General features: G+C 38.1%; 1 protein-coding gene across 22 annotated transcripts in view; it reads left to right on the top strand.

Annotated features, from left to right (window-relative positions):
• The window catches only part of myo18ab (myosin XVIIIA b), a 108,074-nt gene that overhangs the window by 45,366 nt on the left and 35,223 nt on the right, over positions 1 to 27,485 (top strand). For 13 of the 22 annotated variants that reach the window (XM_077208411.1, XM_077208404.1, XM_077208402.1 and 10 more), the window contains 20 exons: positions 43 to 130; positions 583 to 689; positions 2,531 to 2,707; positions 3,351 to 3,561; positions 4,270 to 4,412; positions 4,648 to 4,748; positions 4,922 to 4,985; positions 5,129 to 5,273; positions 7,021 to 7,035; positions 8,855 to 9,028; positions 9,129 to 9,219; positions 9,969 to 10,161; positions 11,006 to 11,092; positions 13,980 to 14,121; positions 14,231 to 14,390; positions 14,730 to 14,916; positions 15,780 to 16,017; positions 16,534 to 16,643; positions 19,016 to 19,081; positions 26,322 to 26,450. In XM_077208411.1, coding sequence (XP_077064526.1) covers positions 43 to 130; positions 583 to 689; positions 2,531 to 2,707; positions 3,351 to 3,561; positions 4,270 to 4,412; positions 4,648 to 4,748; positions 4,922 to 4,985; positions 5,129 to 5,273; positions 7,021 to 7,035; positions 8,855 to 9,028; positions 9,129 to 9,219; positions 9,969 to 10,161; positions 11,006 to 11,092; positions 13,980 to 14,121; positions 14,231 to 14,390; positions 14,730 to 14,916; positions 15,780 to 16,017; positions 16,534 to 16,643; positions 19,016 to 19,081; positions 26,322 to 26,450 — 2,628 coding nt within the window. The remainder of the gene's footprint in view (positions 1 to 42; positions 131 to 582; positions 690 to 2,530; positions 2,708 to 3,350; positions 3,562 to 4,269; positions 4,413 to 4,647; positions 4,749 to 4,921; positions 4,986 to 5,128; positions 5,274 to 7,020; positions 7,036 to 8,854; positions 9,029 to 9,128; positions 9,220 to 9,968; positions 10,162 to 11,005; positions 11,093 to 13,979; positions 14,122 to 14,230; positions 14,391 to 14,729; positions 14,917 to 15,779; positions 16,018 to 16,533; positions 16,644 to 19,015; positions 19,082 to 26,321; positions 26,451 to 27,485) is intronic. The other 9 variants (XM_077208412.1, XM_077208410.1, XM_077208405.1 and 6 more) reach the window with 1 other exon arrangement.

Below are 27,485 nucleotides of genomic sequence, written 5' to 3'. Positions count from 1 at the left end.
TGAGTTGTTCACCATTAATGGCTGGTGTTGTTCTCTTCACAGGTGAAAACAGAGGAGCAGATCGCTGCAGAGCAAGCATGGTATGGCTCGGAGAAAGTGTGGCTGGTCCACAAGGATGGATTCTCTCTGGGTTAGTAAAAAAAATTGAACTCTGTATCACTCAAACTGTGTTATTTTAAGTTTGAGACAACATGAAATGGCATTCTCTGCTCATTTAACTTTAATAATTTGACTTATTCCTTTGTGAAAAAGAATATTCAGCTAGAGTAGAAGAGAGAGTAATTTTAGAGATGGAGAACATTACATTTCGATGAAAGATTATGGAAACATTTTCTCTTTTAGGATATTGTGCACTTATGTTTTGCATAAAACTACACCAGGGACATGTATTAAGAAGGGAAATAGTCCATTTTTTGATTTTCTGTCATTTTTAACTTAATGCAAGATTTATTACTATTAAAATAAGGAGTGATTTAACAGCACTACAATATTAGAAGTCTATTGTAATTCTGTTCCACAGTGATGTTTTGTGCAGTTACTCTGAAATAAAAACGTTTACTATGTTCTCTGGTATTCTCACAGCTACAGTGGTGAAGACGGAGACTGGCAGTCTACCAGAGGGGAAAGTAAAAATCAAACTGGAGCATGATGGGACAGTACTGGACGTGGACGAGGATGACGTAGAAAAGGTCAGTTTTGCAGACTTATTATGTCCATCTAAATGAAGGTTATAGATCATATTGTGAACAATTCATCCGTGCATGTTTCACTACTTCCGTTTCATGTTTTTATTATAATTAAAATATAATGTATTACAATTTGTTTCACAAACAAACAGTTCTTGCTTCATTTTGAGTTGATATGACTGATTCAGTGAGTCCAAGATTGTAACTGATTCTAACTTTCAGTGTATGATTTGTTATACTTAATCATACTGCAGTGTTTCCCACAGGATTTTGTGAAACTGTGGTTGGTGGACCTTGGTCGTTTTTTCATCATTATTGATATTCGTATTATTCATATTTACGTTAAATTCATCAATCTAGAGCACTTTGAGAATTCAAAATTAGGAGCTCCAACCCATGTTCAGTGTGCAAATTGACCAAAGAAAAAAGATTGTGTATTGACCTGCACCTGAACTTTACATCACAGAAAAGAGATTTGTCTCAGTCTACATAATAATAATAATAATAATAATAATAATAATAATAATAATAATAATAATAATAGTAATAATAGTAATAATAATAATAATTCTATGACAGTAATAGCCATATATTGTAAAACAAATACACTGAAAAATAAATGAAACTTTCATAATTATTTTTGTCCTAATTTCGATACTTGAAAGAGATAAACACGTGAGCTTTTATTTTGACGGAAACTGCAGTCAAGCTTTTATTTTGGCGGAAAACAAGTTTACAAACGCGTCCCATTACAAATCTAGTGAAATGCTGTAATTGTCAACTATGCAAATGTGAAAATAATGCTTAACTGGTGCCCGTTATATTCCCAAATGCACTCTAAACTCAGCACATGCACAGATTAAGTTCACTGCATTGATTCACTGCGAACTGACTGAGACGCAGAGCTGATAACGCGCTGATCGCCTGTGCGAAATGTGCACTTCTCTTTGCGCAGCGCAGTCAGACAGTCTTTTGCGATTTGATAAGGACACAATTTTAGTTTGTTTGACATCAATCGCGCAAAACGTCATGCTGTGCCGGTTTTTGAGTGCTGCCAGGAAATAGAATAGAAAACATGCACTACACAATGCCATCTAATTTCATCACTTACAGTTCAGATTGCAGACTCGCAATGGAAAACAATGATTACTTTCACCGTGGCACAGTGTTGATTCAAAACCAGAATAGATGTGTATTTTAATGAACCTTAAGGTTTGCAGGGCTCGTCCACAGGATTATTTGCAGGACTCTGCTTCTATCTGGCTTGAATCCAGAGGGTTAGACATGCACAGGTGGGCCCTGGGTACACACAGAGGGTGGGAGAAATTGAAGACAGGATATGGGTCATAGAGAAACAGGTGAAATTTGGCCCAATTTTTTTAAATGGACAGATTGACTAATATAGACATATTCAAGTTTAATAGAATAGTTTGGGAGGTCAGCGCTGCCCTTTTCAGAGTCTGTACTATTAGGCCTTGATGAGACATATGTTGGGAGATATTATCAATTCACTTCCTGCCTGGTGCAGTCGCTTAATTTGCATACCCCCCGGTGAAGGCCAGCTTGAAGCTGATGATTTCCATAATGTCAAGGCTGACCTCAAATCAAGCTTTTGAACCATCTGTTCAATGAGGGAATTGCAAAGCTCGATTCAGAGTTGAGCTTGACAAGTTGTAAATTGCATTAAACACTTGGCATGAAGTCTTGAGGCTATTATGGTTGAGGCACCTCAATTTAAAACCTCCCAGTCTCTTTTCTTTGCCATATTACGGAATTTTTCCACTCTTCCCATTCTTGCTTTCTTGCATTTTATTACCTTTAACATTTTAAACCCCTGAACCCAGGCGAACCCACCGTCATTTGACCGCTGCGAGGACTTGGCAGCTCTGCTCTATCTGAATGAGTCCAGTGTTATGCATTCTCTGCGCCAGCGCTATGGAGGAAACCTCAACCATACACACGCCGGACCCAACATGGTGATCATCAACCCTATCAGCGCCCCTTCCATGTACTCGGAGAAGGTAAGAGTCCTTGCATGTTATCTTTCAACACTCCTCATATCCAAATTAGCATACTTCTCTACTATATAGTGTCCGAATACAGAATATTGTAACAGAAGGTTGAAAATACTCACATAAACATCTATTTCTAAATTAAATGCATTATTTCATGACAGTATGTGATTATGGACGGAGCTATTCACTGTGGCAGCAATGCACTATGGGTACTATATTTTATACAACCCCACAACCCTTCATTGGTTAAACGCAATAGGAAATGGGCAGCAGAAAGCTGCTAATGAGCTTATTGGATTTCATGCAAGATAAAGTACCAGCCATAACATTTTTCCGCAATCCAGAAGCGCATTTCTTTTGGTCATCTGTCCTAATTAAGTAAGTATCTGTCCTAATAGCTGAAACTATGATATATATAAAAATGTTATTGTACTTGTGGCTACATTCGCACCAACGTTCTATTCAAATTAACAGCTATTGATTTCCTTTCATTGGAAAATGTATGTTTATAGGTTTACATTTACATTATTGACTTTTCTGTTGTACAGAAAATAAATGCTCTGTAACACATTAAGATTCTTAGATTATTAACTTGGCCTAATGTTTTTCGGGTGTGTCATAAGTTTATTTTTTCTCTCTGTTATTTCAGGTGATGCACATGTTCAAAGGCTGTCGACGGGAGGACACAGCCCCTCATATATATGCAGTGGCCCAGTCCGCCTACCGAAACCTTTTGACAACAAGACAGGACCAGTCCATTGTGCTTCTGGGAAAGAGCGGCAGTGGAAAAACCACAAATTGCCAGCATTTAGTCCAGTACCTGGTGTCCATCGCCGGCAGCACCGGAAAGATTTTTACTGGTACATTCACTCACCCACCAATTAACCCAACCATCCATTCACCCACCCACCCACTCACCAACCTACCCACACACCAACTGACCCACACATTCACCCACCCACCCACTCACTCAACAACCCTCTCACCCACTGACCCACACATTCACCCACCAACCCACTCACTCAACAACCCACCCATTCACCCACGCACACCAATTCACACAATCAACAACCCATTTACCCACATACCCACCAACCCATTCACCCACCCAACCGAGCCTAGAAAAACAATATACCTTAAGAATTGACTAATTTTGGCCAATATAGTATCATTGAGTAGTTCCATTTTTATCTGCATATTATTTCACCATGTGCTTGAAAAGCTTGATCAGCCTTTGGTAAAGGGTGAATGGAAGGGTGTCATGTGGTCACTGGAAATGGGCTCGTACAGCGTGGCGAGAGTGAGAAAGCTGGGAATAGGGTGACAGATGAGGGCTGTGCTAATGATGCCCACTAAAGCACTCTGATAATTAGCCGTCAAGACCTGCTCAGCCCCTGCTTGGTCAGTAATGACCTAATGAAGACTACAGTGCTCATCAACTATACTATTAAAGAGGCCGTGATGTTATCTGCATGTGTTCAACTCTGAATGCAGGAGCCTCTCTTCTAGTGCGGTCACATTAAGGAGTGAGTCCATAACAGTTAAATATTAATGTGTGTCTCCTCCAGCTGAGAAATGGCAAGCGGTCTACACAATCCTAGAGGCCTTTGGAAACAGTGCCACCTCCATGAACAATAATGCAAGCCGCTTTTCCCAGATCGTCTCGCTGGATTTTGACCAAGCTGGTCAGGTGGCCTCTGCCTCCATCCAGGTTTGTGGATATACTTTGTACTGGGTCATAGTCACCCACCCAGTTACCATTATTTCCCCATTTGTTAAAGTAATTTTCTAAATTTATATTAGAAATAGAAATAGAAAAGTCAACCATTTTGTGCAATAATACCCCTAATGTAATTATATAATAATTAGTTTGTTCTGTTCAGTTGTAAAGTTGTGTTAACTTTATACATTTTAGGACTCTAAGAATTTCTTTCTTTTATATATAGACCATGCTGCTAGAGAAGCTGAGGGTGGTGAAACGACCAGAGACTGAGTCCACCTTTAATGTCTTTTACTACATGATGGCAGGAGCAGACAGCACAGTCAGGTGAACTCAGCATCATTTTATGCAGATTGAAACCAGTGTACTTTTGCTATTTAATTTGATCATTTATTTTGTCTGAGAAAGCTTTCAGAGCTCTCAGAAGCTTGCACTATTGAAGACATCTGTATATTGACTGCATGATTTAATAGCTTGATTGTATTTCCATTTTCCCGCAGAACGGAGTTGCATTTTAACCACTTTGCAGAGAACAGTGCTTTTGGGATTGTGCCTCAATCTAAGGTTAGTTTTAAATAGATGGAGTTTGTCAGCAGCAGAGACAAAATCATTTAAAAAATATTTTGTTTTTTAAAATATTAGAATTCCCATTTAATATTCTGTGTGTGTGTGTGTGTGTGTGTGTGTGTGTGTGTGTGTGTACACAGCCTGAGGACAAGCAAAAGGCATCACAGCAGTTTACTAAACTGCAGGCAGCTATGAAGGTGCTGGGCATTTCCTCTGATGAACAGAAAGCTCTGTGGCTCATTCTTGGCGCCATATATCATCTTGGAGCTGCGGGGGCCACCAAAGGTAATGCTGCACCGTGGTGCATCATGGAGTTACTTTCAATCAAACCCAAGTCACCAATAAGCATAAACCCCCTTAGCAAAGCGTATTTATAAATTTTAATTTCTTGCTTTGATTCTACGTCTCCCCCATTAAGCCCTGCACTGCTGTCTCAGTGCTAATTTAGTTCACAGAAGTATTCGACTGCTTTCTTTTTACACATCCGAGCTGGAGAGCATTAATGAGCATTTAAAGTGCCTAACAAGCACAGAAACAGAGTTTATTAATTAAGGCCGTCTTACTGTCTGCTTACTGAGCTCAGAGAACAGACAAGCAGCTCAGGAAACAGTTTGATGTCGAGGACTTTAGAGATATGTGCGTTTCTTTAGCTCTAATGAGGATGGATGGCTCAGTATTCACAGTCAGTGATATCACTTCCCCCTCTTGCAGTCAGATGTGGATGTATTAATGAACCTTTTAATAGACTCCAAACTCGACTATTTCTATAAAATTATTATTTATAAACAATTATCCAGTAATTGTGTTGGTAACCCTTGATGTGTGTGGGGGCTTGAATTTGAATACATGGCCTTCTGTCTGTCTTGATTTATATGCGATGTGTACTAGGTTGTTGCTGATATATTATATATATACCTGCATGCCTTCCCTTGTATCTCTTTCAGACAAATGCGACTGGGAAAGCCTTATTTCTCACAGGAGTTACTAATACTGCTTCAGTTTCCTGAGTTGGTACTGAAGACTAACATTACCTGACACTAAACGTAACAACTGATAAACCTTTTTATTTATTTTTTAGCAACAAGTTCAGGACACTGCCTTAAATGTTTATAAGACATCTTTGTCTTGAGTCACTCAGTTGTACCTGGCTGTTCATACAGCAGGGGGCAATGCAGTTCTGCCTTATTTTATTCTGTCTGTGAACTGTATTTACTTTTGTCAAGTCTGATGTTTTTCTTCTCAGTACAGGCATGTACATTCTGGTAAAAGTCTGTAAAATATTTATTTCACAACAACAGCTCGATATACACTCTTTCAGACAGCAAAGACATTTATAATGATTTATGAAATCTTCTATTTCAAAATAAATTCTGTTCTTTTGAACTAACAATATTATGTTTTTTACTGTGTTTTTGATCAAATAAATGCAGCCTTGGTGGTGTTTCAAAAACATAAAAAGAATCGGTAGTAAACATATTAACCAAATACAGAGAGCAGTAACTACTGATTTATGCCAAGTAGTAGTAGTAGTAATACTAATAATAATGCTGGATTCATATAAATTATATATATATGTATATATATATATATATTTTATATAAAGAATATATAAAATATATATAAAAATTACAAGAATATGCAGTAATAATAACTATTAAGCTATGAAGTTTATATATAAACTAAAATAACTATATATAATTGTTCTTCAAAATAAAAATGAAAATCATGATTAATTGTTTGAGTCTAATACTAGCCGTAATTCATCATATCATCCATTGGCCACTCTGCTCTATTGACATCATCTGCGATATGCATCAGACATAGGAAAAGCATGCATCGGTCGATAGCTAATTGACAACTAATTAAAGTGTAAATGTGTCGAGATAATGCATGGAAGAGCCAATAATATGTATGAATATGCGAGAGTTTGTATGCTAACGATTGCATCTTGTTCCCTTTTTGTACAATACTGAAGAATGTCTCTTGTTCTAACCTATTCTTCTCTACTTGCATGTTGCATGCTGTTACAAAGCAGAGACTGATGAAGGTAAAGAGCATGAATTTTATATATCAGCACAAGCAAACACCTCATTTGTGTATGCGTGTGTGGTTTTATGCTGTTATCATGGTTGCCAGACATTTCCATTTGCATTCTTATTGTCTTCTTTTCTTTCTACTTTCATTTCTCTGCTGGGCTTCTTTTCTTCAGAGGTTTATAACCATGTCTTAGTCTTGAAGCTTAGATAAAACTTTGGTGGGAATATGTGCGGGTGAGGGTGGGGAGCAACGTAACTTTGTTGTCTTTTAAAGCTCAGACTCTCTGATGTTTCTCCGTGTTGTAGACTTTTCATTTCTGCAGTGCTTTTCTGTTGTTAAGACGCAAACACAAATAAAAAGCCTGTTCGCTCTCAGTTCTTGTTTATTTTTGGCATTCATCTATTCCACCAGAGGCCTGCGTTGTTTCTCTCTCTCTCTCTCTCTCTCTCTCTCTCTCTCTCTCTCTCTCTCTCTCTCTCTCTCTCTCTCTCTCTCTGCGACCTCTTCTGGTTGCGGCAACTTCACTGCAGCTTACGTGTCACTCTTCTTATGTATAACTCTGTGGTTTGCTCTGGGGTCAGTTGGAGCAATATTTGCTGGAAACACTTGAAAATCTTTTAAATTTCTAAAATGATTTTAAAAAGCTGACACATTTTTGTGATGTCTAAACAATAAAACTTACAGACATAATCAGATCAATTTTGACAGTTCTGAAACTGACTTGTTGTTTTTTACCGTTAGTGTGTAACGGTGGCTGCCCCAAATCAAATTTGATTATTTAAAAAATGTAAATTAAATTTAAATTGTTCGGGTGCCAGACAAGTCAAAACTTGTCAAGTAAAAAAATAATAAATGTATTTCTTCCATATCCCACAAGTGGTTCTCAACAGTGGTTGTCAAAATTTGGTACCAAAAAAAATTTGTTCAAACTTTTATTCAACAAATATTTATTTGATTAAATTAATCCAAATGTTAATCTGATATTTATGTTTAAATAGTCAAATAATTATATTTGTTAATATTATCATGAGCTGTATATGGCCAGTGGTATGCAAAATGAATAACATTGACATTTAATGTAAAAAATGTACACTAAGGTTTTCATTTATTAAAGTCTAACACATGGATTTGAATAAAAATAGCACAGAGCTTAAAGGTGCTCACGCATTTTTTAGGCCAAAACATTTTTTGTCACATACAGCAAACATCTCCTCACTATCCGCTAGCTACCGGTCCCCTGAACACACCGTAAAAAATGCGGTCTCTGCAGACACCCCAGGCTCCAAAAACGGCAACAAAAACAAACTGGGCTAAACCGCACCACGAAACATAACAAACTGTTCCAGCCAATAACCGACAAGAAGGATTTGGGGGTGGGGTTTGGGGGGTTAGTGCACAGATGAGGTGGAGGGAGGGTCTAGCTAGTTTTATTTGACAATACAACCGACATCGCTTAGAGCACCTTTAACTGGACAACAAAATATGTGGGAAGAGTTTCTCCTTTTTTCAAAATTAAGCATAACCATACTGTTAGTTTCATTTTACTGACCACGGCCTGAACAAACCTGCAATATTTTTTAAGGTCGTAACCCACCGGCTGAAAACCACTGCTTCCAGACAGTTTCAGTATTTGGTTAAAATTGCTACAATTGTTACAATTTGGTATAAATCTTTATTAAAATTCCATATTCTAGAGATTATATAACTGTACATAAATTACATAATCAGTGAAATTGTGTAAGACTTCCCTCAGATACCATAAGAGCCCCACAGTCATCTGTGCTGCTTCATTTGACATGGTACTTACAGCATCCCTGTGCATCCCACAGCGGGCCGAAAGCAATTTGCACGTCATGAGTGGGCCCAAAAGGCGGCTTACCTCTTGGGTTGCACCCTCGAAGAGCTCTCGTCTGCTATCTTCAAACACCAGCCCAAAGGAACCTTACAGAGATCCACCTCATTCCGCCAAGGACCAGATGATGTTGGGACAGGAGACAACTCGGGTAAGATCTTTGACAATACAAGACCTCTGATACAAATGAATTGTGTAGCTGGCTTTGGCAGTATTGATACTGAAAACGGTGTGGATGATTTCTCTCACAGCTCTAAAGATCACAGCTCTGGAGTGTCTGGAGGCCATGGCTGCTGGGCTCTACTCTGAGCTCTTTACTTTGGTCATCTCACTTGTTAACCGGTAACATTTATATCCTCTCATGATCAGGACATACATTTACTTTTAAGTAACTTGCATTACGTTGGTTGAAAATAAACCAGATTAAATTTGTTTTCCCAACCAGTGGCAGATGGGGTAATGGGGAAACCTGTTTGAAAACAGTCAAACTGATTTTTTTTTTTTTACAGAAAAGGACCATATTTTGTGAATAATATTGTGTATACAACTATTTTAGATGGTCAATAAACACCATATATAAGACATTATTTAATAACTTATCTTATTCAATAATATATTAAATGGTTGATCTCAATTGTTTTGCAATTTAAGAAGAAAAAATATTTGAGTGCATCAAGTGCCTCAAAATGTCTTTGTACCATTCAACTGGTATACCATTCGACATTTATAGTCTTTTTGATGAAAAAATGAAAAAAAAAAGATATAAATAAATTAAAAGAGCATTTGTCCCTTGATTGCCTGTCATTTGTGTTATCAATGATAAAAAATATATATACTGTATATATATTTATTTGGATGAAAACAGTAATTATAATTTCGTTTGGTGTACACTGTTTCACATTTAATGCCAAATAATGTACTTTTCCTATAAAGAACATAAAGATTAGTAGTAGGAATAGGCTTTTAAGTTACCTACGGTACAATTTCAATTCAACCCTAGGCTCAATTGTGAAAGAGAAAGAAGCCTGTATTGTTTTGAGGACACTAACCTACATCAAATATGTATCTGTTGTTTGTTTGTGCTGGTTTAGAGCGCTGAAGTCGAGTCAGCATTCCCTGTGCTCTCTGCTTATTGTGGACACTCCAGGATTCCAGAACCCAAAGTTAGCAAAGCGTGATCGCGGCGCCACCTTCGAGGAGCTGTGCCACAACTACGCGCAGGAGCGTCTCCAAACGCTTTTTCACGAACGCACCTTTGTACAGGAGATGGAGCGCTACAAGGAGGTGCAGCAGTCCATCCTGTTCCACCCATCAAATTATTCCTTTTTTTTCTTAAATAAATTACACTCTAAATTAATTTGGGCTGAGACTAGCTGAGTTAAATCAATGTTGATTTTATTAACATGTTTGTCTAAGCGGTCATAATCAAATCTGCTTGCCTTGTTACCAAAATCAATATACATTCAAAGTTCATGAGCCAATCATAGATTTTGTTGAGATAAAGGTGCTGTAAGCAATGTTCTGGAACTCTCAACACACTTCAAGTTGTCATGAACTGAAAATTCTACGCTAAAATAAATATATTTTTGTAAATGCATGATATAGATCTTATCGTGAATGAATCATCCATGTAGGTTTCATCTTTAAATTTTTTTGACCATGTAATTTTTAATCAAAATGTCATAGCTCACTTTTTTGGTGACGTATGCCGGATTTCTCCAATCATTTAGTCAGTTCAAACCCTGCCCCTTCACAATCGACTGCAAGCTCGCATTTATTTTTGAGTGCAGCCCCCACATCTCAAAATCCAAATGATGAATAAAAAAAGTCCCTGTCCAATTTTTTCCCCACAGAGACCAGCCTGATATTTCAGGACACTGAATTCAGTGAGCTGTCTGAATGCCATTCCATACAAAACGCTTACAGCACCTTTAATCAAAAGTCTTGAACTGATCAATTTTCATTCTTGAGTTATGATCGATACTGATTTTTTTTTTTTGGCCACAAGGCAGTAAAATCATAGAACAAAAGAAATTCTAATGATTGGACACTTGAAACTAATAGACACTTTTAACCTGAAATCAGTTTGCAATCATAGCTGACTAACCATCCCTCTATCCCTGTTTAGGAGAACATAGAGCTTGCATTAGATGACATAGAGTCCAGTACATCACTGTCTGTAGCAGCTATAGACCAAACCTCAACTCAAGCATTGGTAAGCAACTCTCTCCTCCCCACATCTCTTCTTACCTCCTCAGCTTTTTGTAGTGCATCCCAGCCTGTCCCCAAAGGGGCCTTATCTGGAGAATGTGTTCTTTTTTCAGTCTCGGCACTGACTTAAATCACTGATGTTTTCCCTTGTCTTCCACAACGTTGGGGAAAATTCATTTTGACTGCTTGAAAGTTCTAGTAGAGGACTTTTGTGTCCTTTAGTTTCTCATTTGAGTGTGAACTCTACCTCAAAGTTGTTATCTATTGTGACAAGTTATTATATTGTCATATCTAGCCAATCGTTGCAAGAGCAGTGTGTCAGGAATGTGGCTTTCAGGGATGTTAATGATACCGGAGAGAAGTTCTTTTTCTCTGTATGTGTGGGGGTGGGTAATGAGTGGGAAGCCCCCTCCCTCTTCTTAAGGCACAGCGTTCAGAATCTTTGTTAATGAAAGCACTTTTCATGACATGTTCTCGCTCACAAACTGTTTCGGGATATTGCTTAGTTGTTCCGTCAAATATGAAGCTTATTGGCATCAGACACATGTATGAGGCTTTATGCATATTTCTAGCTTAGATATTATTTTTAGCTTTGATTTGAAAATAGAAACTATTGTTTTGGCAGCATTTCTTCTTTGTATGTAGTTGGGTAAAATCTATATAGCACATAAAATGAGCTACAACAGGAAATAAAGGCATAGTCACAGTAGAATGATGTTCATGTTAAAATGAGTTCTGCTTAATATTTCTGTGGTGCAAGTGATGTTTTTTTTCAGGATCCTTTTAATAATAGAACATTATTTTCATTATAAATGTCTTTACTATTTAGCATTAAATTGATGTAAAGTGACAGTAGTGTATATTAATTGTAGTGTGTATTTTTGAACGAACCTGTATGAGAGTTGTATGGTCACATGGTACATGTTACTTTTCTCAGCTCTGGCAGCTTTATACTAAACACTACACAGTATAGGACATTTTATTTAGTAATTTTCTAAAAATTGCAGCAACAAATTTCCATTAGTATCTCTGGTAAACATCTTTACTTAAAAGATTGAATTAATAGATATGTAGAGTCATCCTCAAATTAAAAAAAGATTTTAGATTAGAATGGGTCAGTGATACATTAACGTTCACAGAGACTTACAAATGGAGATCAAATGAGTGTGTGATTTATTTCTCTGACAAGCTGCTTTGACTATAACTATAAAGTGTTTTGAGTGCCCCCAGTGGTTGCGTTCACCAATTACAGATTTGCGACTTGAAGTAGATACACAAACGCATGCCTGTGCAGTCATATAATCTTTCCTTTTAAACTTTTTAAATATAATAAGGTTAAAGAAATTCATAAATTGTCAATTGAACACTTTAGCAATTAAGTAAAGTGAAAGAGCTCGTTAAAACAACCCTGAAGAGTTAATTAGCAAGTCTGTGCCTGATGGAAATGGTACTGAGGCATAGTGAGGACAGTCTCATCAGTGTGAAAAGGAATATTCAAAGACATATTCGGAGTATATACATAAGCCTACGTAATTTCTTTTTTGCGATGGTTTCATCCGCAGTTATTCGGCAGCCTGCAAAGTGTCAGTGCGGTAATGCAGAACAAGGGATAAGCCATTACTGGTATTAATTGCTTAAGTAGACAGGCAGAGTGTAAGGTTTAAAAATGCCTGCCTGACTGCCCTGGAGCTCTTACTTAATACAAGCCTTTAATGAGGAGCCCAAGACTAATAGCTCATCTTTTTCCCCCTCGTTTTCTCCTCCTCTCTCTTATTGTATAAAGGATTGTAATTGCTTTCATGTAATGACTAATGTTGTGTTTAAGGTCATTATCAAAATATGAAATGAAAAGTAAATGAAACAATGCACAGGCTTGATGAATGAAAGGGGCTTGAATTTGAGTAAACAAAGTTCTTGAGGGAGATTGATCATGCGCATTAGGGGGACTCATTTGAACAATGTCATTGGCAAAGAATCTTCAAAAATGTGGCGTAACCTTGCCAAGAGTGATGACAAGAATGAGATGGTAGTGTTTTCATAAGGTTTGAGGTTTCTTATATCCATTGATCGTTTAGTTTTAGTAACATTTAAAAAAATGTTGCCCTTCAGATCGTGGTACACTGCGATGAAATCGATACTGCTTTTTTATAAAGTAAACGTAAGAATAACTTTTATATTTTAGTAATATTTCGAGATGAACACTTACTGGAAGCAACTTAGGTGTACTTGATTATACATACTTTTTTTTCAACAAAAAAAGGTCAAAATCATGCATCAAAAACAACAGACATTTGAGGAACATAAATTTTCTCTCTCAATCATCATTATATTGCATTGCATTATATGTTCTGCCTCACACAATTAAAACGACAAAGCTTTGATCATAAAACAAAGCATTTAAATGTCATCTTACTAAAACATATTATTGGCAGATATAGAGCGACAAAATTATCTTTTTTCATTTTATGAAAGTAGTCTGCTATACTGTTATAAAGGTCTCATTGATTTACATTACAAGCTATCAGAATTTCAACTACATTTTTACAGAAACTACAGAATTTTTTTTCTCCCCCAGTTTGAGCTCCATATTCTCACTCACTATATCTATATGAGCCATAGAAGACTGATGTATCAAATATTATACTCAACAAAATCATGTTGTCTAAAGGTTGAATTCTGTTCCATTTCAAAACATTTTTCTGACTATTATGTCAGGCTTTAAAAGGTTTAACCTTGGAAATGATTTACAACCTGGCCCAAAATTGGGCTCATAGCCTAAATTGGGGGCTCGTCCGGGATTTAAATCCAGTTCATGACCTGTTTATATACAGACCCCAGTCGTTTGAGTCTAACAGTGTTCTCGCATGTTCGTCTGTGTCCATGTGGTTCAGGTACGGACACTGGCCAGGACAGATGAGGCGAGAGGCCTGCTATGGCTGATGGAGGAAGAAGCTATGCAGCCCGGGGGCTCGGAGGAAACTCTGCTGGAAAGACTCTTCAGTTATTACAGCCTTGTGGATGGAGAGACCAAAGGTCAGAACACAATACACCTCTCACATGCCCACCCACAAACATACCATTACTTCGATACGTTTATGTATGCAAAGTTTATGCAACCTCATGTGCTCAACTCATCTCTCAGGCCCTGCCTTGTTGCTGAAGAGCGAGAAGGTACATCACTTCCTGTTGGGTCACAGCCATGGCACTGATTGGGTGGAGTATGATGCTCGGGGATGGTTGAGCCATGCCAAACAGAACCCTGCCTCTCAGAATGCGACCATTTTACTGCAGGACTCTCAGAAGTAAGACCCTGATAATTAAATAATTATTCCATCTCTACAAGCGCTGTGAGTTTGTAATGTGAAATATTTATAAGTCAGTAATAAATCTGAGGCTTTGATGTCTTCTAGCATTTTCCAACTAAAATAAAAGCTCTACGGTTTAATGTTAATGTACGGTTTTGGTTTAACAGCCATAAACTACTATTGTTTTATTATACAGTCCAATAGTATACTAATAGCAATATATTTATTCATTGTTTTTTTTTATAATTCAAATAATACAAATGGGAAAAAAACCCAAACGTGAAGGCGTTAAATGATCCAGCTCATCCTGTGTACACTCTGATTCTTCCTCTGCAGGAAGAATATCAGTAGCTTGTTTATGGGGCGTTCAGGAGGAGCCACAGTTTTGTCAGGTTCTATTGCTGGGCTTGAGGGCGGATCACAGCTGGCCCTGCGCAGGGCCACAAGCATGAGGAAGACCTTCACAACTGGCGTGGCCGCTGTTAAAAAGAAGTCCCTCTGCATCCAGATTAAACTACAAGTGGTGAGTACTTAAAACAGGATAAAAACATGATAATTACATCCATATACTAGTGCATTCAAAAGAGCTAGACAGAGCGCAGCTTATTATAGACTTCCTTGATAGTAACAGAATGCAGGGGTCTCAAGAGACCCTAGAGCTAAAACCCAGCATGCTAATTAAAGCACCACCACTACACTATGTAGAAAAAGATCAATATGGATATTTTTGATGGCTGATGCAATATCTTAGAGTGCAGGGTGGCTGATATAAAGCTGATATATCACATCACACTATTTCATTTAAAGATGGTAAGTAACACATGCTGCAATTAAATTTATATTTATTTCACATAATGTTTATGAATTAGAAATAAATAATTTCAAAATTCAATATTCAAAAATAAATAAATTGGGAACTTGATGAAAAAATACTTTTTGATTCTGTCACCCTAATATAGTATTTTCCACAGATCAAGAACCATGAATAAAAATGAAGTAAACACTTTAATCAACAGGGCACTCTGTAATCTGATAAGTCTAATAATATAAAGGTAAACGCTATAATACTTTTCATGTAGCACTTACTTTCTTTGTTTAACATTTAATAATTTATTAGACAGAATTTTTAAGCAAAGACAGTAAACTAGTGAAGACGGAGAATGGTACTGTCAAAATAAAGGTCCCACTTCCATTTATCGACCAAACTGAAAAACGGCCAGTAATTAAAAAAAGAAAGCTAAATATCTACCAATATATTGGCCGTGGCGATATATATCGCCGCCATTAATCGTGATCCATTAGTACAGGTCCTCACATAATAAACTCTTATTACAGTTTCTGAAAGCGTTTCTGAAAACTTAATGTATGTTGTTTGTTTTCTTATAGGATGCACTGATAGACACAGTGAGGCGGTCCAGGGTGCATTTTGTGCATTGTCTGCTCCCTAAAGCAGAGACTTTGTCTGGGGATGTGAAGGTGCTAGGAGGACCCTCACCTCGCTCTGGGGAGATAGAGGCACATGGAGAAAGCTGTGACAACGGCCTCATGCAGCTGGATGTGGGCTTGCTTCGGGCACAGCTCCGCGGTTCCAAACTGCTCGATGCCCTCCGTATCTACCGCCAAGGTTAGAGTTTAAAAAGCCAGGCATTATAAATGCAAGATAAAGACAGTGAATGACCCTCGTTATATATCTGTGACCTTTATTTTGAAAAGAATGTAGAAAATTCTATGAAGAGTGGAAAGATTTGAAAGTTCAGATTTACCACGCAGGCTTGACTTTTCCGAATAATGTGTTTTTCTCCCGGGGTTTGTTGACCTTTGAAGTTTTCTAGGGCTTATGTGGTCAGGCTCTGCCTAGTGTTCTAGAAGGTGTTTTTTTTTTTTTTTTTTTTTTTTTGGTAGACACTCATGGGCTTATTTTGTTCAGTGCTTTAGAAAAATCAACAAAATGTCATTGGAAAAGGTTTTGGCACATTTCATCCCAAACCCCTGAGTAAGCAGGACATTCTCAAGATAAGTGACTGACCAATGGCCTCATCATTGCTCACTGCTGAACCTACACAAACTCTGTAGCTTTCTAGAATCTCACACTTCCTCCTGTTGTAACCCTCCTGTCATTTGGCTCTCCTCTGTCCTCAAGGTTATCCCGATCATTTGGTCTTTTCTGAGTTCCGTCGGCGTTTTGATGTACTGACTCCCCACCTGACAAAGAAACATGGGCGGAACTACATTGTAACTGATGAGAGAAGGGTGAGTGTCCTTTTATTTGTGTGTTTGTGTGTGTGTTGTTTCTCCGAGTGCTGTTCGGCTCCTCCTTCATGAGCTGCTCTACCATGTAATTGATTATGACAGTGCTCAGGGCAGAGAGCTGTGTTGTTGATTAACAGGCTATAGTACACATCTTTTCCCCCTTAATCTCGCCTCTGCTCTGGTGACAGGGCAATAAAGGCTTTAATCAGTTCCCAGAATGACGACTCTATCAGTGGCATCCTGTCCTATCACTGACCCTGCTATTGAGTCTTCTGAGACCTGTAATATATTAATGACAACTTCATGTGGATGTATGTGTCTGTGTCTTTATATATATATATTACTGTGCAAAAGTCTTAGACATGCTAGTATCTTCGCCCCCAAAAAATGGTTTTAAGCCAGTTATTTATATAATTTGGTGAAGTGTGTCAGTAGGAAATATCAGTTTACATTTCCAAATGTTCATTTTGTCATTAATTGTAATAATCCAGAGAATTTTTTTGTATGCACAAGGATACTGACAAGAGCCGGTATGACCCACAGATCTGATCTCCCCATCATCGAGTCTGTCGGGGATTACATGAAGAAACAGAAAAACTGTGACCGTGTACCTCGAAAAAAGCTGTTTTAATTGCAATGGGTGGTCAGACCAAATATTGATTTGATTTAGTTAATAGAAGTTAATTGATAAATCAAGTCTATTTATGACATTATTTTTTAAAGTATCCTCACTTAACACAATTTTTACACAAGTGCCTAAAAGTTTTCACAGTGCTGTAGTTTTGCTGGAAAGTTTGACTGCTTTTGCATAAAAAATCTCAATGGATTATTACAATTAATGGCAAAATGATTGTTTGGAAATATTTCCTACTGACACACTACAGCAAAAGATACAAATAACTAGCTTAAAACAATTTTTTTGGGGGGTGAAATTACTAACATGCCTTAGACTTTTGCACAGTACTGTATGTGTGTGTTTGTGTGCTGAGCTTTACGCACTGTCACTTTTGCTTTTCGCTTTCTCTCACACACTCTCACTCATAGTCACTCAAGGTGAGAGAAAGGGAGAGGCTTACACATGCCACGTAAAGAGAATTGACACGCTAGATATAAATGCAGGGCTCGACAATAAGGACTGCCCAATGGCCAAGAGTTGACGGTACAGTCCCTGTCCCGATTGGGACAGTGCTACATCATAAAAGTTTATCATTTGCAGGTGTTTTTAAGCCTTGCCAATTTAAACATTCAAGCACACAAAGACGTGAAATAGAACTCAATTCATTACTTGCAGAAGTTTTGTGTGCGCACACATCTGAAGCGTGTGTCCAGAAAGCCGCTTCTCAGACAGCGCATAAATAACTGAATTGAGTTCTCTATCACTTCTTCTTTTGTTCTTGAACAAAATTAACACAATTTCGCACAAACTTCTGTCAAAATGCCCGTCTTGGTGAGTATCCTAGTAAACATAAACGGTTATGTCTCAAGTGAGCGTAAACAGTTGAGAAAGACAATGCATGTGTAACAATTCACGGATCCAATATACTGATACTGTGTTTTAAAGTGACAAAAGCCTAATAGTCTTGCTGCTGTCTGTGTTTTTAATTTTAATCAAACAACAAAAGACTCACTGCAAAAAATCACTAACTGCTCTTGACTAAATAACTTTTGTAACTTTAATAAGGTTTCATCTATATTTAATTTAAATAGTAAAGGCCATGGAAAATAGTAACAAAGAATGAATAAACATCTCCAAACTTTTGACTGATACTGTATGTGTGTATATTATATATCTATCTATTTCATGGATAGTAGTATATACTTTTTAGTATACAAACATGTTACTGGCTCAAATAAATGCATCTCACGAGAAGGATCTTTGTTTGCATGTTGCTTTATTTGTGTTTTACAGAGGTCTCGCTGTGGTAACCAAACATTAGCAGATTCCCCTTTAGACCTGTTATCCATCTGCAGCTGCTTAGTCTGAGGCTTGGCCTTTTGCTTGTCTCTCACTGAACCTGTTCACCAGTCGGCCCCTGCGCCCCTGCAGAGAGCACTCAATACATCCCTGTGGTCTTAGCTCAAACTCTAGCCATTAGTCATCTGTCCACTGAGATTTTTTAATCGCCTGCCTTGTTGTTGTTTGCCTGACATCCTGTCAGGAAGTAAGCACTCATGGGTGAGTAGAAGAGAGAGGTCAGACATTAAGACAGTTGTTTGTGACCCAGTTTCCCCAAGCTGGGTTCGTTTTTCGACAGAAAGAGCGCCCCAGTCAGCATACTGTCCTCTTGGTGCCCTGAAGTGGTTGGCACACTAGATCTTTATGCCTGTCTCACTGTTTTATACATGTGTCTGTGTCTCTCTGTGCGTTTCAGGCTGTCGAAGAGCTACTGGAGTCCCTTGAGTTGGAAAAAAGCAGCTATCACATGGGCTTGAGCAGAGTAAGTAATACTTACATTCACCCTCTAAACTAAACGTTAAAAACAATAATGTAGCTAGCGATAGTAGACCCAGAAAAGGCTCATTACCTGCATTACTCAATCTATTCTATTCACTCTGGCCAACAGAGTTTTTATGTAATTTAATTTTCTGCCATCAAATGCAGTGGTGTACAGTGGTGTTCTGAAATGAGGAAGCAAAGGTCTTTTTTAAATTCTTTTTATTTATTTATATAAATTCATGTTCCAGTTACACTACATGTTGACACATTTTTAAGATAAATAAATAAACATTACTTACACTATCCAAAAAAACAACAACGACCAAAACATTTCTATTTTGTATTTTTATATTAACAATGTAATTATTGTTCTATTTATTAAAATCAGTTGTGGCTAACGGAGGCTCAAGCATGTTCGTTTGAGCTTCCACAAGAGGTTTGTTCTCGGGCATCAAGCAGGTTCAGTTGAGCTTCTGTTTATGTTCGCTGACTAAACCTCTCAATTATTATGGATTAGTTTCACAATCTCTTTATGAACTCTTTGAAGTGTCAAAGTTTGTTGCGTCTGTGGAGGGACAGATTTCATCAAAAAGATTTTCATTTGGGTTCAGAAGATGAACGAAAGTCTTACAGGTTTGGAACGACATGAGGGTGAGTAATTAATGACAGAATTTTAATTTTTGGGTGAACTAACCTTTTAATCTTAACCAGTGGTGTCACTGTTGGACAGTGTCACTTTAGAAAAAGTGATTTATAAACTTTTTAAAGGGTTAGTTCATCCCAAAATTTACTTACCCACAAACCATCCATGACTTTCTTCTTTCCGCCAAACACAATTGGAGAAATATGAAAAAAATCCTTGCTCTTCCAAGCTTCCAATGGGAGTGAATGGTACCATTTTTTGAAGCCCAAAAAAAGTGCATCCAGGCCTTTTGAAGTGAAGCACTGTGTTTTTGTTAGAAAAATATCCATATTTATAACTCTATAAACTATAATCACTGCTTTCAGGTTACGGGCATACACAAGTCGAGTTCCGGACGAAGAGTGAATTCTGACCCAACGTATGAGTAGCATAAGCTTAGGTGAGAGTAGACGCCTCTCGCAGATCCAATAAATAGGGCTGGGCAACAAACTGAAGCTCATTTGACATTTCTCTGTAAAAATTATCGTTTTAGTCTTCTAATTCGTGACTGATGTTTTCTATAAATATGGATATTTTTCTTACAAAAATGCATCGCTTCGCTTCAGATGGCTTTTATGAACCCCCTGGAGCCGTATGGATTACTTTTATGATGGATTGATGTAGGCTTCACAAATAGTCCAAAAAAAAGTATGTGAAAAATTGCGATTTCAGAAAAGTGATGATAGACATTCCATGTGAGTCTACTCCTGGTGCATCTAGTTACAACTCGTTTTGTAGCGGCTGAGCATTGTAACTAATCACAGACATGTCTGTTTAGTGCACTAATGCTACGTTGAAACGGTGAGCCAAATTGAGTGCATTTAAGCCTGATCTATCGGTGCATGTTTTCACATTTGTTCACGGTACAACAGAAAAATGAGCACTGAGGAAACATGACGTAAAATAACGAGCCTTCAGAACTGAAGCAAAAAGTATCAATGGAAATTTTGATTTATTTTTAAGTTTGCTAGATTTTGGGCTGCTATTTTGCATTGTAGCACCCAGAATGTCCTGCAAGCTAGTCAACAAAACTAGAGTGCTCCCACTGTAGCCAATACAGCAAGATTTATTGTGAATTTCCTTCATTGATTAAAATGGGAGTATTCATGGGAGTCCTGGACAATCAGTGAGTTCATGCTGAACTGCTATTAATCTAAATGAGTAAATTAATTACTTTTACAATATCAGGGTTAGAAATTGAGTGAAAATGAGAAATATAGTGTTGTTTTTGTCATAATAATCATCTAAAAAAATTACTTCAGTATGTTATGGATCAGTGCATTGAGTCAGTTTGTGGCATACAGATTCTGCCTGAGTCACGAGGATCAGTTCCAAACAGATGGCATGATTTCCATTTAGATTGCCGAAACGTTCGCTTCTTCTACACCTCTTAGACACAGACCGACTTTAATCCGCTCTGCCGCTGTGCTCACATCTGGACGGAAAGTTTGGCAGTTTGGCTTTGGCCAAAAAGACTCATCTCCTCCTCTCCTCCTCTCCTGTCGAAAAAGCACTCTCTGCTCTGGGCCGATGCTGTACCCACAATGCTTAGCTGCAGATGGGACATGGCTGGCACCGTTGACAGGCCTCATTGGCAGGCATGTTGGAGCATGGAAGACAATTATTGTGAGGTTTTCTTTGATTGTATGAGCTCTCCTGGAAAGTTGCACTCTGGGTCTCCCCTATACTTCGAATGATTAAAGCAGAAATCCTTTTGTGCATCTTCTGTAGACGAAAGATTGATTCTGGCGAGGCACCGGGTTGCTTTGTTTGGTTTACTCTGGCTTGGTGCTTGCCGATAACTCACTACAAACACCAATCAGCACAGCAAGATATTGTACTTTCAGACAAAGAACAGAAGCCAAGAGAGAGAGCCAAAATAATCACATTCTGATAAATAGCTGATTACATAAAAGGGAATAGAGAAAAATGTGTCCAGGAAATAGAAATACACAACTGATTACTTGACAGCCATAATTTTAGAATTCTACTTGAGTACAGAGATTCACACCACTGATGGTGATTCTGATATACAGTTGCACCCTTTTTTATTTTTCAAATAAAATAAAATAAAATGCAAATACATGTATAAAATATATATATTATATTTTTTTCTAATATGTGTTTATTTGTTTGTATTTGTAATATTTGTGGTCATATATATGTAGTACACAACTGAATGATGGTTCTGATATAAAGTGCCCCCAATTTGTTTTTGTTTTTTAATTAATTAATTAATTTATTGTTAAAACCTACATAAAATAATGAACTAAAGAAAACAGCAAAAGAATAATAAATATAGTTAGGAGAAAACCTCTGCTTTTGTTTACAGATGTCACTTTTTGTTTACAGATGTTTTGTATCTAATGCAGTGACATTCAGACATTTTCAAGTGTGTCTTGTGTGTCCAAATACTTTTTGAAGCCAGTGTAGATGTGAACAAGAATCCTAACCAATCATGAACTCCCATCGCTGCTTATTGAACACAGTCATTGTTCAGTTGCCACCCTAGTACAATACATCCGTCTAAATCACAGACTCCCCCACAGACTTAGACACAAAGTCCTCTCTTTGCACTCCTCCATTGCCATTTGTTTCCCCATGTCTTCGTGAGGAATTTTATTCTCTCTGTCTCCATGGAAAGCACTGCCATTTGACCCCCATGAAAAGACCTTTCCGTAATTCTGACCTTTGGTGCTCTTGTGTGGAAAAGACTGGCGAATCACACGCCTGCTGGGTGAATGTCAAGGGGCAACATGGCTAATAAGAAGCTGCACACAACAGACATTTCTACTAACACAATATCTTCATGTTCTTCAAATGAACACATCCAACGGAGTCTCTTAGGATGATGTAATTCATTAAAATAGTGTTTCACACATGCTCTGTGATGCTGTGGATAATGTACGTGTGAGTCTTTAAGCATTTCCACCTAATCTTACGTTTGACTTGAGAGGACCATGAATGAAGTTCTCGTTCAGGTGATATCAGGCCTTTTTTCCTGCACATCTTCACTGACATTGAGAAATGAAACTCAATTTTCCTTTGCTACTCTCCTGAGGTGGAGAGGTCCCACTCTGATATTACACCTGCCTGAAAGCAGATAAGTGTGTGTGTGTGTGTGTGTGTATTGGCTGCCCAGCAGGTAGCTCAGCCCTGATGTTCTAATTTGCGAGGTTGTAAAGGGTTGTAGGAAGCGTTTTCGGGTAAACATATTGTCCTTTATTTTTATTTGTGGTACCGTTGGGTTGGCAGCGAATGCCATGGGGTCTGAAAGCTGTCAAACTTTACATGAATATGAAATCATTTCATAACACTCCATTCTCCCCTATGATCTGATGCTTGGAGCTCTGAGAGATTGCCTCCTATAATAACAATAACTGAGGCTCTACATCACTGAAAGGCTCTGGCTGCCTTTGATGTGAAAAGGAAGATTAAACCGCAGAGCAGCTCCAGATAAAGGCTCAATCAAGAGGCATTTGTTGCCATTCCCTCAGATGAGTAGTAATTGCAGCAGTGGACTCTCATCCTCCCTTTTTTCTCTCTCTAGCTCTCTCGGTTCTCTCTATCTAGAGATAGTAATAGAAATATGTAATATATGTTATATATACAGTGCTGGTCAGAATTATTTGCCCCCTTGGTAATTATGATCAAAGATGGCTGTAAAAAATAAATCTGCATTGTTTATCCTTTTGATATTTAATTTAAAACAATTATTTGCTCCCTTTTATTAAATACTTTTTGCAACCTCGTTTTCCCAAGATAACAGCTCTGAGTTTTCTCCTATAATGCCTGATGAGTTTGGAGAACACCTGACAAGAGATCAGAGACCATTCCTCCAGAATCTCTACAGATCCTTCAGATTCCCAGATCCAAATATCAGTAGTTTTAAAGCTGTTGAGTTAATTGAAAAACTTTTGTCCAGCGATTTGTATGTCAGTGTGGCACAACTGCAAACATGGCTATTTTATTATGAATTATTACACGGCTCTGTGGAATACTAGATTCTGATTGGTTAATCGCCACATCCAGCGGTATGGTATTCCCCGATAACAACCGCTGAAAACAGATAACACAGTCTCATCCAGGTAACTGAAGTACCAGTATTGTGGACTCTCTCTTATTTCATACAAACGCTGCGGCTGCCATTTTGCGACTATTGTTTTGTACATTGTTGGATTATAAGGTAACAAACAGGTACAATTTTAAAACAATTTCATCTCAAATCAGTATCTCTTGTCCCCATAATTATTTATGTTGAGAAATGCTGTGTAATAAGTGGTATGACTGTACCGTATCCCTTAAATGTCTGTCTAGTTTGAACTTTCCGCGCTAGCAACTGCTCTCTCCACAGAAGATTTGTGTTTAAAGACCTAATAAAATATTTCAACTCGGATCAATATTTCGTGTCTAATTATTTACTTGTGTGGCAAGTAGCCGTGTAATAAGCGGGATAATGTATATCCAGCCAGTTGTTATCTCAGAATAAATCCTTTCATGCTGATGCAAGACCCCACTGCTTCACGTTGGGGTCCTGATCACCCTGTCGGGGTTTATTCTGAGGTAACAGCCAGCTGGATGTACATTATCTCTTACTTGACAAGACAATTACAGTAAACATAATGCATCATCCAGAGGACCCCAACTTATCCTTGTGGCAGAGTGACAAGGTTTGTCAATCTCTCTCAAACACTGGTAAAAACGGCTAATTTCAAGTATGGGTAGGTTGGTACAATTTTCATGTCAGGTGGTACAACTACAGTATATACATACCACTATTTGGTTGAACTGCCTTGCATAAAAACAGTCAAAAATTAATTTAAACACGTTGGAATGTTATTTAACAACTGAAACATGTTTAAACGCATTGTTCATGACTCAGAATATGCATTACATCGGTTTTAAAAAGATTTTTTTTAAAAACCTCATGACCCATATATCACATTTCAATCACATTTAAAAAAAACTCCTCATTTCAGAACACCACTGCACACCACTATATCAAACCAATTTCCCAAAGCAGCACTTCTTTCCAGCACAGGCTCAGGTACATCATGAATCCGGTGCCTTTTTAATTAGGATTTTGTTCATCTAGATTAATCCATCTTTAAAACTAATAGAATGCTAATGCAATTAGACCATGTCCACAGAGTTTGATGAATGCACGTCTGGAAAGGTCCACTTCCCTCAAATTTCTCTGATTAAATGGCCTAATGGAATAGGATTCTGAAGTGTTAATCCAACTCGGTTTGACACCCCCACCACAGAGCGGAAAATTAGCAGCAAACAGAGCATGGGCAGAAGTTTAAAGGAACTCCTCACATTTTCGAGAGGGTGACTGCAGATTGGAAAATCTATGAATTTTACATAAATATTTATTTGTCTAGACAATTTATGTACACACATATATATATATGTATATATATATATATATATATATATATATATATATATATATATATATATATATATATATATATAAAGCACATGTGGATTTGTTGGGTCATACTTTTGGAGAACGCATTCGACTGTGTCCCTCGCAGCGTCCTGTGGAGGGCTGTCTGGTCCCTGTACGACCGGAGCAGGAGCTTGGTTCGCATTGCCGGCAGTAAGTCAGACTTGTTCCTGGTGCATGTTGGACCCTTATCACCGGTTCTATTCATAATATTTATGGACAGAATTTCTAGGCGCAGCCAGGGGCCGGAGGGTGTCCGGTTGGAGACCACACGATTTCGTCTCTGCTTTTTGCGGATGATGTGGTCAGGTTGGCCTCATCAGACCAGCACCTTCAGCATGCACTGGGGCGGTTTGGAGCCAAATGTGAAGCAGATAGGATGAGAATCAGATATAGGGTGAGGAGCTCGGTCACTCGGGAGGAGCTCAGAGTAGAGCCGCTGCTCCTCCACATCGAGGGGAGCCAACTGAGGTGGCTCGGGCATCTGTTCCAGATGCCTCCTGGACGCCTTCCCGGGGAGGTGTTCTGGGCATGTCCCATTGGGAGGAGACCCTGGGGAAGACTTACATTTTTGTTTTTGTATATACATTTTTTGTAACGCAACAGTAATTTTTTTTATATTGCTAGTAGAGTTGTCAAACTGTACAGACCATGGCTCCCAGCAGGCCTGGGGAACGCCTTGATTCCCACGGAAGAGCTGGAGGAAGTGTCTAGGGAGAGGGAAGTCAGGGTGTCTCTGCTTAGAATGCTGCCTCCATGACCCAGCCCAGGATAAGCGGAAGATGATGGATGGATATATATATATATATATATATATATATATGTATATATATATATATATATATATATATATATATATATATATATATATATATATATATATATAAAATATATAATGTTTAAATATGAAATATTATACTTAAAAATATTTTTAAAAGTCCAGAGAAGATAAACTAATAATTTTTTTCAATTTTGAATATACTTTATTATTACTATTATTATTAACGGTGTGCCAGTAACCAAATGTTATGAATTCAGTGAAATGTTCATTGTGGGACAGTTTGTTTTATTTCCATTTATCTCATAGCAGTGGTCTGTTTGCAGGTGTTCTTCAGAGCAGGTGTTTTGCCTAAGCTGGAGGAGCACAGAGATATCCAGACCAGACGCAACATTACCCTGTTTCAGGCTGCGTGCAGAGGCTACCTGGCCCGACAGGCCTTCAAAAAGAGGAAGGTAAGTCATCCATACCTAAAAAAAAAAGAATTCATAATTTAAATTATCACAACATGCATACCCCTGGAGCATTTGAGACATTGTAAGCCACCTTTTGTCCTACCGAAATGGAAATGTTTTGTGTTTTTTGAGCATCTGTCCCTTTCTCAATCAGAGCTCTCCATACTTGAGTTCATTTGTTGTGAGGTTTGTCTCTGAGTCCATCAGAATGTCATTGCTGTCTTGAGAAAATCCCTCTGACTGTGGCCTCCTCTGACAGATAACATTCAATCAGCACATCTCCGGGGAAGAAGCCACCTGCCCCACTGCCCTCCATCACAGGCCTTATCGATTCTCCCGACACTGTGTGCCCTACACTCTCGTCTGCCCCTCTCTGTCCATTAATTTTTGCTTTGCCACTCACTCTGTCTCTTTTTGAATTTAAGCCCTTTTATTCTGCCCCGGTGTCTTTTATTTTGTTCGGTCTTCCTTTCAATCTCTGATCCTTTGTGCCCCTTTCTTGCTCTCTTACTTTCACACTCATGCTCCCTTCAGTGGGATTGGCTCAGGATGTGAGGGCTGGTCCTAAAGTTGCCTGTGACTCTGTCTTCTCTTCTAAGAAGACTGGACCCCTGTCTCAGTAAAATTAATGTCATGGGAGGAGGTGGGCTCAATGCAACTCCTCACGCTGCTGTTGGCCCTCGGTGGTCAGCTGTCTTGGCAATACAACTTCATCAACATCCACTTCCTCTTTCAGTATTGCACACAAACAGAGAAGGCTTTTCTTGGTGAGGCTGTTTTCAGTTTACCTCAGAGCTCCAGACAAGAGTCAAGACTGTTAACTGGATGTATTTCTGTAAGTAAAAGGAGTTTGATAAAAAAGGTTTTTTTTTTTTTTTTTTTTTTTGTTTTTTGTTTTTGCTCTTTTGGGCTGTAGTTGCTATCATAGACGTTAGTAGGGGTTGTTTTCTTCCTTTAGATCCTGTGTAGCGTTCTTTTCCTTTTGTTGTTTAGGGCTCCTTGTAAGGCGTCTTTGGTAACACTGATTTGTAGGTG

Source organism: Siphateles boraxobius, unplaced genomic scaffold (genome assembly GCF_051911475.1).
Source record: "Siphateles boraxobius isolate OS27281-9 unplaced genomic scaffold, OSU_SipBor_1 6, whole genome shotgun sequence".
Taxonomy (NCBI): Eukaryota; Metazoa; Chordata; class Actinopteri; order Cypriniformes; family Leuciscidae; genus Siphateles; species Siphateles boraxobius.
The sequence above is the reverse complement of the archived record's forward strand: the minus strand, read 5'-3'. Positions and strand labels throughout refer to the sequence as shown.